This window comes from Balaenoptera physalus (assembly GCF_965194825.1).
Source record: "Balaenoptera physalus genome assembly, chromosome: 6".
Taxonomy (NCBI): domain Eukaryota; kingdom Metazoa; phylum Chordata; class Mammalia; order Artiodactyla; family Balaenopteridae; genus Balaenoptera; species Balaenoptera physalus.
The window spans coordinates 119493918-119508381 of NC_138885.1; the positions used below are offsets into that span (position 1 = coordinate 119493918).

General features: G+C 39.9%; 1 protein-coding gene across 3 annotated transcripts in view; it reads right to left on the bottom strand.

Annotated features, from left to right (window-relative positions):
• The window catches only part of LOC309662890 (cyclin-Y-like protein 1), a 187288-nt gene that overhangs the window by 157718 nt on the left and 15106 nt on the right, over window positions 1-14464 (bottom strand). Inside the window, exon 7 of one of the 3 annotated variants that reach the window (XM_082466120.1) lies at window positions 12231-13141. In XM_082466120.1, coding sequence (XP_082322246.1) covers window positions 13025-13141 — 117 coding nt within the window. In that variant the 3' untranslated portion in view covers window positions 12231-13024. Of the gene's footprint in view, window positions 1-5626; window positions 5680-12229; window positions 13142-14464 lie in introns of those variants that run through there. The other 2 variants (XM_082466121.1, XM_082466119.1) reach the window with 2 other exon arrangements.

The following is a 14464-nucleotide window of genomic DNA, read 5'->3' on the forward strand; positions in this document are numbered from 1 at the left end:
ACACTTGGAAAGGCAGTGTCAGACCCAACTGAAACACAGTGCACCGAGAGTGGGGAAAGGGTCCCCCAGAGGAATAGGGGGCCTGATTCCAGAAATGATGCAAGGCAGCAAACTCATAAACTTTCACCAACAAGGCCACTTATTTGGAGGCTATTAGAAGAGTTAGACGAGAAAGGCATATGAAGTCACTTTGGAAAATGCTACATGTGATTTCTGGTGCCTAATTCATTGTAGAGAAGAAATGGAGGTAGACGCATGGCCTCAAAGGTGTTTGAATAATACGTAGTTTAAAAAATAACCTGGGGGGACTTCCCTTGTGGCACAGTGGTTAAGAATCCGCCTGCCAATGCAGGGGACATGGGCACACTGTTCCAGGCTTGATTATCAAGATACTGAAGAGTATACAGAGGCTACCTGTCCAGTCATTCCTATAGCATTGAACTCTCAAGTGTCTCAATATGTATAATCAATACAAGTATAGTAAGATTAGAAATGCAATAACTATTCTCTGATTACAAAATCCAAAACCAATACTTCAAAACTTTCAAAATGTCACAGTCTTACTAGATGGAATGTTTGGCATGATCCTCCGTATTTTCATCAATTAATAAGTACACCTTGGACAATAATTTAAGTTGAACCTCATGAATTCCACTTTGTAGCAACACGTTTAATATAACAGTAGTGTCTTCAAGTCAGAAATTTGGTGTTTTTGGATGGATGGATGGATGGATGGCTAGATGGAAGGATAGATGAGTGAATTAATAGCTAAGAATGCCTGGCAATGTTCTAGTTGCTTAAAAATTGCATCTTTAAAAATAATTCAGTGTTTTCCAGTTTGTTAAACAATAACTATGACTCAGAAGAAAATTGTGATTTCTGTCCTTTCCATGGACTAAACATGCAACTTCAAGGAAGCCATTATGATGCCAGTTCCATCTGATTGTTGTGAGGATCAAATGAGCTAACTGAAATGAATTATGTAGCACCCTGCCTAATACATGTTAAACAGCATATTTTAAACTGCCTTTAAAGTGAAATACTATATGCAGAAAAGCAAAAATTCAAATGATACAAAAAGCTATACAATGCAAAATACGTTTCTTTTGGCCAAGTTTTCCCGCTATTATTACTACTATTATTAGAGATCTCCAAGCAAAAATAACATCTCCCTGTTGATTAAGAAGGGAGAGGTTTACAGACTAGGAGATAACATCCTTTGAGTCAGAACCAAGTGAAATAACACATGTATTCTGGTTCAATTCCAGCATGAGTGATTAACATTCTCCAACTTCAAATAATTTTTATTATTAGCCAACACTTGTCCATCCCCAATAATACACATGTTGCATACAGGCCACAGAATGAGGCAGCCTCTCTTGGCATGTTCACAATCTGTGCATACTTTCCACTGAGGGTTTCCCTTTCTTTTTGATTGCTATTCCATAGCTTTTCAACTCCCACTACTTTCAACCCTGGGATGTTTGCCGACACTGAGTGCCAAGTAGTTCCAAAAAAACCAAAAAAATATAAGCACCTGTAGAATCCCAGGGAATGAAAGAGGTAAAGTACATTTTAAACATATTTATTAACGGTTTTAATGTTTGTGAAGAGATTTATATTTATTTCTTTTAACTTTGAGGCTGGGATTAATACACGTATTCCTCATTATTTCTCACAAAGTCTTGTTGATAAGCAGGAGGAAGAGGGCTATTCTGCAATTTTGTCTCCCAGTCTGTGTAAGTGGGATCCAGGACACAAGAACGACTCAGCCCTAAAGTGCAGTCCTGAGTCCCTCAAGAACTCAGGCCCTCCTGCCTTTTTGCCGCCTTCTTCCAGTAGAAGGAAGGGGTGGGGGGAGCGGGAAACAATTCAAACCCTCTTTGTAAGGGGCGGGGCCGGGGCGGAGCCTCCCGGCGGGCATTAGAAGCAGGTGACCCAGGCTGGGCGGGAGAGGCCAGTCAGCCCGAGGCCGTGACTCCACTGCGGCCAGCGCCGCCGCCGCCGCCGCCGCCGCGCGCAGTTCAATACCCGCCGGAGGTGGGCCAAAGGGTGCTAGGGCGCGGGGGAGGAGCGGAGCCCGGCGCGTCCCGGGAGAACCGCCACCGCCCCCAGGAGTCCGCTGGAGCGCGGATCCCCCTGCAGGGGAGGAGAAGAGCGGCGGGCGGGACGCGGCGGCGGGCGCGCACCATGCAGTCCTGTGAACACACACTGGCAGCGATGGGGGAAAATAAGTGTCCCTGGACTTTGGACTAGATTACAGCCAGATATTCCAAAAGCATCGAGACACTGCTCTCTGCGGCCTCTGAAAACAAATGAGACCCATAACACCCTTGCATAAGCTTTTAAAACATGGATCAGTGCGGCAAAAGGAAAGCTGTTCCCCCCCCCTCACCTCAATATATTTTTCTCTTCCTCCTCTTCTGAGAAAGCCTATATAGTGATGAGCACACACTTTACTGTTAGAGAATTCTGTTTGCTTTTCTAATCTGTTGAACCATTCCCTCATTTATATATGAAAGCCTATGTATTGATGAATACACACGTACACACACCACGCATACATACTTTACTGTTAAAAATTCTGTTTGCTTTCCTAATCTATTTAACCATTCATTCAAGAAGAGTGTGAGGCCATTACTGGGGAAGGGGGTGACAGTGCATTGGCCAGCAGAATACCAGTGACCAGGACTGAGTGGGGACTAAATTTAAGAAGCTAAAATGGCAAAAACAATTAAAATTTGAGGATGTCTCCCTAGAAAAACAGCAAGTGTAGGGATTTGCGCTTCATTTATACCAAAGTTGGAAAAGTCAGATTTAAGCCCAGGTCAGTTTTTACATTATGGATATTAAGTAAACAAGTGTATAGTTTCCATAGTGTATTTAAGCACTTTGCTGGTGGAAAGAAGCCTGGTGTTATAGTTTTCATGGACTTTCAGAAGCTATTCACGTTTATAAAAATGCACTGCTCTTACACACTCATCCTCTGAATCCAAATTTCAGTATATTCGACAAAACCTTGTACACAGAGCTACAGAACTTTTTGCACATCTAATTCCTCTACTTGTTCAGAAGCTTCTTAGAACCTTGAAATAGATCCCCTGCCTGAGGGCCAGTTCCTCTCTTGTTTTTCAAATGAGGAACTTTTCTGATCACCTTGACCTCTTCCCTCAGTTAACATGTCTTCCCAGAAAGTACATAGATTATTCTGCTGCCTTAGGTCATTGTGCCTAATTTGGGTTTTCCCTCTTCCTTTTTTTTTTTTTTTTTTTTTTTGTGGAGGAGTGTAAAGATGATGCAGAATGTATCTAAAAGTTGTGGGATGATGTGGTTGAAGTGATTTAATTCTTCCTGTTAAAACAACTATTTTTCATTTTGGCAACATACCAAACCTAAAAAGAACAACCAATTTACTTTAAAAAAAAAAAAAAAGACAGTTAAGACAAAGGATACTAAGCCAAGGAGAGGCAATACAGGTAATGCATTTGGAGGTCTAGGTCCAGGCCAACTCTCAGAGCTGCCTCTGTTTTCAGCCTCTGTCCTCACCGCTGCTCTCCCCCTCCCTTCCCTCAAAGATGAAGCCCACCTGCTTCCCTCAAGTCTTACCTCAGCCACCCCTCCCGCTACCCAGGGCAGAGAAGCCCATCTATTTATGGTCGCCCCCTATTTCCATCTCATATGCTGTTTTCTTCTGATTTTTATTTTTATTAGGCAAACAATCCACACTCATGAAAACAGTTATAAACTGGAAGGTTGTGGGGTGGTTTAGCAGCTTCTTCACAGCCAGCTCTGTGATTTTAGTGAGGATTTAAGGCCCAGTTTAGTTTCACATGTACAGCTTTTGGGCTGTCCCTTTCATGGTTCAATTGTAAGCAACGTCTCCCATCACAGATTAGGGGGTAAAGATTTAGAAGGAACTAATATGTGACCTCTCAGTAAATCAGTTGATAAGACTTAGGAAGTCATTTTAATTTATATTATTAACCTCACACTTTGAAGTTGTCTAAATTGGCTGAAAATAAGTATTCTTGGTGCCTTATTGGTTTATCCTTGCAAACCTTTGTCATGTTTTCTCGTATTCATTTCCAGTGATAAGCCTGTGTGTGTGTTGTGTGTAATTGTGAGCAATGTACAAGCTTAAATAACGTGCTGACACCACTGTTTCCAAGTTGGTATTCATTAGGCCGTTTCCTCCTGGGCTAGGGCTGCACTAATCCCGACACCGGCTGCCAGGAGAAAACCTCATGGAGCCCACACCGCACCTTAGTAACAGCATCCGTGACCTGCAGTCTCAAGTACAGAATGGGAACCCCAGAGCTAGGAAATGTAGTTGTATATTTTAATGAACTGCTACCCCTGCTAAAGAGGCTTCTTTCACTTTTGTGCTCTACAGAAAGACCAAGGGGGGTAGGAGGGACAAAGCTTTGAATAACTGCTTTCTAACACCGAATGTGGCCAACAGGACAGAGAACATCACAAATCTAGGCAGGTGTGAGGTACAGTGGCTGAGGATTTCCTGCTCCCCCTGCATGCCCTTTCTTGCCTCCAAAGTCCGATCAAGTGATCCTGGGAAAGAAATACGCCTGGGTTGAGGAGGGTGGTTTTGAAAGAAAAAGCTACCAAGACATTAAAGCAGGGTGAATGAAGGGTAGGCAGGATGAAAGTAACTAAGTAACCTGGCTCAGAACTCTCAAAAGCTTCTAGCCGCTTGATGACAATTACAGGATTTATTTCAGTCTGTGGTACATCATTTGAAGACAATATTACTTCATGTTGTTACAAACTGTATGTATAGTGTGTATGTGTTGTGGGTGTGTATATAAATAATATATATTATATATATGAGAGATTTAGTGACTTTTGATACGGGTTTGGTGCAGGTGAATTTATTACTGAGCCAAGTGAGGCACATACTGAGTCAGTAGTTCGAGTCCAGGGCATTCAGTACTTTTCCTGATTTCCATGTGTGTATAGTGCCTGTCCCATGCGGTATTGTCAGTGTCATGTCAAATCCAGAACTCACAAAGCAGAGCCAGCGATATTTTATTTGTAGACAATCAACTAGAATCTATAAAATTATTACTGGCAGATGATTATAATTCCGGATCCCTAACACTAGCAAAAGGAAACCCAGAGCATCTTGATAAGAAGTTTTCTGTTTTTGTTTTGTTCCTGGAAGTCAGTAGAATAGCAGTTGTATGTGGTTATATTAGTGCCAAGATACTTAATTTGCTGACATTATTTCAGAAAAAAAAAATTGTATGCATTATATTTGTGGGAAGTTAAAATAATGCTTTGAGATTTTTATCAAATATGGAGAGTAGTTATTTATGAAAAACAAAGAAATGTCTATTTTTGTTTCTTTGTTCCCAATTAATGTAGCTAAATTTTAAAGTGCATTAAAGCAATGGTAAAGCAAATAAGATGCTGTACAAGTAGTTTTCTCATGCTTTCATGGAGAGACACTGTTTTCTAAGAGTATCTGAAGGAGGTATGTGCATTCTAACTTCATGATCAGATTTCTCGGATGTACTTTGAATATAAGTGGCAACGTTTTTATTGATAATAAAATCAAAGAAATTCCAATCACCAGAAGGAGAACTAATGAAAACATGTTTTACCTGAATGAATATACTTCATAGGTTTCTCCTGCTGATCCTGTGATTGTTTCATGATTCACTTGAAGAAATGAAGGAAAATACACATAAGAACAGAGACATTACCTGAGATTGTGTTCTATTTTATCAACCCTCCATCTATACTCTGTACTGAAGCAATTTGGATAGAAGTGCTGCTGTTGTTGTGTGTGTCTGGTTTGCAGTCAGAAACTCCCAAAACTTCATCATTCAGCAGTTAGATCCACAACTTTGTATTAAGGTCTAAATACAAGTCAGGGAACCCAGATAAGATAAGAGGATATATGGTTCTCCCTCTGTATTTGTGGGTCATTGGTTCCAGTAGTCTCCCTCCCCGCGTGCCACCCCATACCAAAATCCATGGATGCTCAAGTCCCTTATAGAAAACGGTGCAGTATTTACATATAACCTACGCACAATCCTCCCATCTTCCCCCGCACCCTCCTTTATACTTTAAGTCATGTCTAGATTACTTATAACACCAAATACAAATCCTAAGTAAGTAGTTGTAAATATAATGCAAATGGTTGGTGGTGTGCAGCAAATTCAAGTTTTGCTTTCCGTAACTTTCTGAAATTTTTTTCCCTAAGTATTCTCAGTCCATGGTTGGTTGAATCCACTGATGCAGAACCTGTGGATACGGAGGGCCAACTGTAAATTGATTTAGAGTTGGCACTTCCCTGACAATCTGGACAGATGCTTAGTAAACCTGAGATAATTAATTTAGCATCAAAGTGAGTACTATGAGCATTATTAGATTGGTACATGTTAGGGCATTTGGGAGAACAGAAAATACAGCAGTTGAGCTGGATCCTGGTGCAAGAGCCACTGTGCCTTACCCGTCCAGGTCTCTAGTTGGCACATCTTCCCAATGCTTTCTCATTGTTCATTCCCCCCAGTGGAAAAGGGGGGCACTGTTGGACTTAGGAAGTTGGAGAAATAGGTAATAATGCTTCTTTTAGTGATTTAGTTACAGAGCTCTTACGTGCAACAGAATGAGAGGAAGTAGAATGGTTCTGTGCATAGATTTGGGAGCTAGACTGATTAGGGATTCAACTCCCAGCTCCATCATTCATGGGCTGTTGATCCTGAACAAATTACTTAAGCTCTTAGTACTTCGTTTGTGTACTGCATCTTAGTACTTTCTCATCTGTGAAAGGGGGATAATGATAGTACTTATATTTTAGGGTTGAGAGGATCTAAAAGATGAAATCAGGTTAAGGTAAGTAAAACAAGGAGGAAGCAGCCATTCAGGCATGGAATGGAAAGGGAATTGAAAGACTAGTTTTCAAATTTGTGTCTGCATAAGAATCATTTGGGCTTCCTATTAGAAATGTAGATTCCCAGGCTTCAGCTCCAGGAATTGAGATTAATTTGGGATCCAAGAATTAGGTCTTTTTGTTCTGTTTTAGTAAACTTTTAGAATGATTTTAGGTTTACAGAAAAGTTGCAAAGATATATCCGTTTTGCCCTAATATTAACATATTATCATAGCACATTTGTTAAACTAAGAAGTCAACATTAACGCACTACTGTTAACTCCAGACTTCATTTGGATTTCACCAGATTTTTCCACTGATGTTCTTTATCTGTTCTAGGATTCCACATTGCATTTAGAGAAGCTTCATTTCTTACAGGGACTTTCAGCCCATGAGAGGCAGGTGGTCTGGAGACCACATCTTGAGAAACACTAGGACATGTCAAGGGCTGAGGAAGGTCAAATTGCCCCATCCTCACCACCATCCTGGTGGTGGGGGTGTTGGATATAGAAATTTGATTTGAAGAGTTGGGATGGAATCCTCTCCCTTAGATGAGAGGGGTTACCTTAAGAAGTGAGGCATCTATTCCTAATGCCAGATGAAATGAGTTTTGGAGTTTGGAAGGTGAGGTTGCTGCCTAGCCTGAGGAGATACATCTAGGGATGTGGGCAGATCAGGGGAGTGAGTGCAGCAAATTGGGAACAACTACTTTGTGGGAACACAGGAGGGCTCAAGTAGTTGATTAAAGGGGATTACAAGGGGCCAGTTAGCCCGTGAGCCATAGAAATCCTGTATTTCCTGGAACCTGGTGATAGTGTTTTAGAAATGGCTCATAGTAGTAACCAACATCAAGCACTGCCACATTGGACACGAGCAGAGAGTCAAAGGGTGAAGCTGAGATGACCTTGTTGAGAGAGGGCAGTGGGAGGTGGACAAAACACTGATGCCCTGCGTTTGGAAGAGTCGGTTCCCACAGTGAGGAGATAAAGGGCCACCATCTGGGGAGCTAGAAGTAAAGGTCAGTAGAATTGAGAACGGTAAGATGAAGGAATAGATGTTGTAAGAAAAAGCTAGCAGAGTAATTTGAGGTCTTGAAGTAGAGATCGACATATTCTTGAGGACCTTAGGTTCTGAGGCTGTCACTGACTTTCTCTAATCACATTCAAATTATTTAGCTGCCCTCACAGCAGTTAAGTAATCACCTAACCTGTTCCTTTTTTTTTTTTTTTTTTAAAGAACATTCACCTCTTTTCATTTGACTCTGGATTTCTCTTAATTTCTATACTACTTCACTTTCCTGGTTTTTTCTGCATGTTAGCGATCCTAAACCATAAACTGGTATTCATAACATTTCTTTCACATGACGTACATGTTATCTCATCTGCCAAACCCATTTAAAATGGACTAGTGGAAATTGCCTCAGAAGCCAAACAGATTGCACCTGTGTACAAGGGACCAGGTGTCTCTGAAGGGCTGCTAGATCTTTTGTATTCTTGCTGGCACGGTGTCAGGCTGGCCAGGCTGGTGAGTGGCTAACAGTTAAGATTTTAGGTGATCTAATCCTTAACTTGATAGATGCTGGGTGTAATCTACAGATCCTGCATAGAAATTAGCACTTACCCCTGGGAGAGCCCCTACCAGCTGTCAAGTGCTTTACCAAATAGCTCTATACTCAAGAATGCGGCTTCTGGGTGAGGGAACAGTCGTAGTCATTTTACATGTGGTTAGAGAGAAGTCTTGGGTGATGAAAGATTTTAGCTAACCTACACGCTATAGGTAAACATTTCCATTGCATAACCTGAATACAGAGTGAATTGTTTTTCAGTAAATACTGGCTTCAGCATTTTTCAAAAATCAAGGAATGGTATATTTTATAGAATGGGAAAACTAAGAAATGAAATTTGACCTGTTGTAAAACTAGGATTTAGGGCTGTTGAATTTCAAGAATGGGCATACAGGGTACATTAGGAGTAAATGTGAAAGAATAGGGTCATGATGGAATCTGATACAGGGTGGAAAAAATTTCTCTTAACCAGAAACACTGGGCCCTAAGAAGTTGTCTTAGGGTCAACCACATGAATTTAACATACAAAAATGTCAATCTAATTTGGTTCAAACATACATTTCAAACTTTTGTCTTTTCCTTGTAAAGAATAAAGTTCAGTTCACGGTATACCAGAGTTAAAATTGCACAGATGTCAGTATTCCAATAGAGAAAAATAATTTTTTTTAAAAACCGAAAAAATAAAATTTGAGTTCAGGTAGTCAGATATTCTTTTATAGTCTTACTACTTTAGGGAACAAACCATTCCTCGGTATAAAAATCTGGAAAAAAATGCCATAGTTGCCACCCTATTAATAACTAGTTTCCATGCCCCATATTTGTTGGAGAACCTACTTTGTGATGTTTAAATGTTTACCTTAAGTTGCCTCAATTTCCCATTTATTAAAATGGCTGTATTGCCTCTAGAATTAAAGCTGAAGGGGAAAAGCAATTTTTAGCGATTCCCCTTATTCTACCAACTTGTTCTTGAAGCTACAGTCATGCCCAATGTTCCTACCCCCAATTTTTTTTTTTCAAACCTTCGACCACTCGAGATATGTCAGCATTTCTGCTTAGTAACTGGCATATTACTACGCGGTGCAAACTATTGATATAAACAGTGACTTGTGATCGATTTTTTTTTCCCTTCTGTACTAAATCAGATCATTTCTCCTCATCAGCAACTTAACAAGAACAAAGTTAAAGATGTGACCTTAGGAAGGTAACTAAGGTGGATGAAATACTACGGCAATACTATCAGGACTGATGGAATATTGCTCAAGTGCAGTGGCTAGGGTCTAAAAGAAACTTTAGAGATCTGGTATATTTCCAACTGAATGTTAAGTGAAATAGCATGTTAAAGTCAAATTACGTGGCTTGTTTAAAAGTCACCCTCTTAACAGCAACCACAATTCTACTGCTTCCTGTTCTTCCATTTTCTTTCCTGTTCAATTGCTTGAAACCCTCAAACAACAAGTTCTGATTCTACAGTATTCCTGTAATTCCTTTCTCTGTGGATTTACCTACTTTTATCTTTCAATGTGCATTTCCATCTTGGCACCATAACAAACAATTCAAAAATGCCATCTAATGCATTATGCCACTGAGCACTGTAGCCAGTGATTTTAAGTGTACTAGATTATCTTCAGCTTGAAAAGAGCGTAAGCTGAAGAAATAAATGTCTACATCTTAACTAAAGGCAGGGGTCAAAACAACTTATGAATGGTTAGTTGGAAAATGCTTTAAGGCCCGACTATCAGAGCTGACTGAAAACATTTGAGTTAGGCAGAGTTGTAATGTTATGTGAACAGTGAGAAGTGTTACAAACACAGTAGCCATATATTTTAATTAAAACAGAGTTTATTAGCTTTTCTTTTAATATAAACATGAGGAAGAAAAACCACATAAGTTGTAGCATTCTTTTCAAAATAAAACTGCAATCAGTACTTGAATTTCCAAGCTCCAAACTCCATAAACAATATTTTTTGAGGTGGTAGATTGTAGTATTTTATATACCATAATTTATCATTTATGTCTCTGTCCCTTAAAAATGATGGAACCTGCAGCACTCAGTATAATGTGAAGCCTTGCTATAAAGAGAGAAAGTACTTCTGGCCCAGAAATGCTTTGTTTACAGGCAAAATTCCTAGGATTACATTTGAGAAGGTAGGAGGAGAAAGATTTCACATAGTTGAGAACAATTTTTTTTTTTTTTTTTTTTAATATTTCAAGTTTAGGTGACATCGTTACCAATCTCCAAAAAGACTGATTACTGGACCTCCCTGCCTTTTAAAGCCTGAGGTAAGGGTTCCTAAGGTTTATATGTTTCCTCTTACATGGAACTTGAAGTGAGACACCTACAGCCAGGTTAACACACAGGATAGAAAAGCTGTTTCGTATCACTTACTCTCCTGTCACTACTACTAGGGTCCAGTTCTTTTCAATTTATTACATGTGAATTAACACTGTTGTTCATAATTCCTTTACCAAATCTAGAAAAAAGAAACTTAGGTGATCAAGCAGGTAAGCAGCCCAGCCTTGCAAAGGACTATTTTTTTTTTTTTTTTTTTTTAAACATTTTCACCTGGAATCTTTTTTTTTTTTTTAATTTTTATTTATTTACTTATTTATGTATGGCTGTGTTGGGTCTTCGTTTCTGTGCGAGGGCTTTCTCTAATTGCGGCAAGTGGGGACCACTCTTCATCGCGGTGCGCTGGCCTCTCCCTATCGTGGCCTCTCTTGTTGTGGAGCACAGGCTCCAGACGCGCAGGCTCAGTAGTTGTGGCTCACGGGCCTAGTTGCTCCGCGGCATGTGGGATCTTCCCAGACCAGGGCTCAAACCCGTGTCCCCTGCATTGGCAGGCAGACTCTCAACCACTGCGCCACCAGGGAAGCCCCCGCAAAGGACTATTTTAAAAAGAGGAGGGGAGGTATCCCCTCAAGTCTTAGTGCAGTTTTAAGCTTTGATACTTGCAGAAGTATAAATGCCACAAACTTACGAAACATCATTTGAAAGTTTAATCGAATTTCTTCTAAACTCATTTAGTTTTGTAAATTTTAAACGTTAAGCGTTTATTGTTTTATTTTTAAAAATTTATGTATTTATTTATTTATGGCTGTGTTGGGTCTTCGTTTCTGTGCGAGGGCTTTCTCTAGTTGTGGCAAGTGGGGGCCACTCTTCATCGCGGTGCGCGGGCCTCTCATTATCGCGGCCTCTCTTGTTGCGGAGCACAGGCTCCAGACGCGCAGGCTCAGTAATTGTGGCTCACGGGCCTTCCCAAGCCAGGGCTCGAACCTGTGTCCCCAACAAGAGAGCCTGCGACAGTGAGAGGCCCGCGCACCACGATGAAGAGTGGCCCCCGCTTGCCACAACTAGAGAAAGCCCTCACACAGAAACGACCCAACACGCCATTAAATAAATTAATTCATTTAAAAAAATAAAAAATAAAAAAATAAAAGCTTAATGTTTAAAATGTACAAAAGTAAATGAGTTTAGAAGAAATTCGATTAAAGTTTCAAGTGATGTTTTGCCAGTCTAGCATTTATACTTCTGCAACACTGTTCTGGAGTATCCAAGCACACTATATTAAAGCTTAAAATTGTTCTAAGACTTTTGGGGCACCTTCTATTTCATCACCGGCTTGTTAATTACTGGACCACCATGTTGGCTGGAATTATGAAAATATCCTTTAACACAAGTATATAACAAAGAGGAAAATCATCACAAAATCAGAAGCACCATTATAGTTAACAAGAAATGCAGCACGGACCCAATAGAAGGAAATAACCTACTTTCTCTGTTTATGATCGCAAACATGCTAATATGCTAATAAGTACTGCCTGCAAAGAATTTGGATGACATGTGTTATTCAGCAGCTTTTTGGTTTAAATTGATTGCCAGTAATGACTAGCAGCTTCAATGATATAGTAGGGAGGAAGAACCCTGCAAAACCTAACGATGCTACAACAGTCTGTTCCGAAGTTTGGCTTTATGAGTTGTTAGGAGTCCCATGGTTTTTTTTTGTTTTTTTTTTTGTTTTTTTTTTCTTTTTTGTTTTTTTTTCTTTTTTGTTTTGTTTTTTTGTTTTTTTGTTTTTTTTTCTTTTTTTGTTTTTTTACTTTTTTTTTTTTTTGGAGTCCCATTTTTTGATGGTAATAGTGCACTGATTCTAAAGGAATATGCAGCAGTATGGGACAGTGAGGTAAGAAAAACATAGAAGTTATATAGCTAGTGTCTTTAAAGTCTAAAAATTTAAACTATTAATTAAAAAACCTCACATAGCTCACAGCTATCAGATATCTGTGCGTGGATTGGGAGCAGATATCTGTGCGTGGATTGGGAGCTTTTAGCTTTGGAGTGGTTTTTGTAACTCTGTTTACAATAAAAAGGACAGAAGAGCGTGTTACATTGACGAGGTCCCGTTCTTTCCTATGAGCATAATCTTCGCTTGTCCATGAGTCTCTTGAATTCAATGTCTTTCTTTAAGGTGAAAATACTAACTTTGCTGGTTTCTGAGCAGGAGAGGTGATATTTCTCCAGTCTTTGTTTCGAGGGGTTTATGATGTTACAACCCCTCACTTCTCCCTTAAGAGAGGATGGCATTGGAGCGCCGAATACCAATGAAATGATCAGCGCTGAAAGACCTTCTCATAGCAGCTCTACACACGTCTTTGTATTTGTCGTCACACAATCTGGAAATGGCCTAGGAAAGTCAATCAGGTAGAACATAGGTATAATTAGGGGGGAAAAAAATGTTCGGACCTTAAAAAAACAAAAAAAGCATCATTGATAAGCCACACATCTCCATTCGTTTAGATAGTTCATAGTTACTGCTACTTTGGATAGCTGATATCTACACTAACTGACAGTTCCCTAAGGTAATAACCTTTAAGGGCTATGATTAGATTGCTGGGGCAAGGGGTAACTTGCCCTAATAACTTAGAGTTACTTAAAAATTGGCTTCCTAATGATAGGCTCCTAATAGCAATATCATCTGTTACCTACACACGTGATCCTTAAACGTAATGGACATACACTTGGGCAAAATCAGTGTTTACTCAGCTATTCAACTTCTCTTCAGTTTTCATTAGTTATTACATACTCTAAGAAAATTTTAATCAGGTAGGTATGTGCTGAAGGTAGGAGAGGTCTAATGACAAGCGCTGAAAGGTGCTATTTCACTTGTACATAAATTATGGTAGAAAAACATCTTATTCTAAAGTACCACCAAGGTACAACAGAAAGTATCAATTTTAAATGTGTTCATTTCAGTTGTGAATTTTGCTGTATACCCACCAAAAATCATAAGCCATAAGTATTACGTTGTTCCATGTACGTTACCATTTATATTAAAAACTCATGTACTTTCTACATCCAGTATCTGAATCCACATTATACCTTCCAAGTATAGGTCTCTCAGGTTAGCCACGGATGCTTTGTCTAATAAACTCATGGGACTGAACTGTGATACACATACACACACACACACACACACACACACACACACACGAACTGCAAGCTGAGTAAAAAACAGTTAAGAGGGAATTCCCTGGTGGCGCAGTGGTTAAGAATCCGCCTGCCAATGCAGGGGACACGGGTTTGAGCCCTGGTCCGGGAAGATCCCACATGCCGAGGAGCAACTAAGCCCGTGCGCCACAACTACTGACCCTGCGCTCTAGAGCCCGTGCTCTGCAACAAGGGCAGCCACTGCAATGAGAAACCTGCGCACCGCAATGAAGAGCAGCCCCCGCCCGCCGCAGCTAGAGAAAGCCCGCGTGCAGCAGCGAAGACCCAATGCAGCCATAAATAAATAAATACATTTATTTATTTATTAAAAATATCAAGACAGTAGAAATAGTCCAAAACATCAATTATTAAAAAAAAAACAGACAGTTAAGAGTGGTAAGTAGATTATGTAGGTACATCTGATTAGGGATACAATTTTAAGAAATTATTCATGTATGGTTATATGTAAGTGTAGAGGTTCAAATGGAAAACCATTAAGAACAGATTAAATATGATTGAA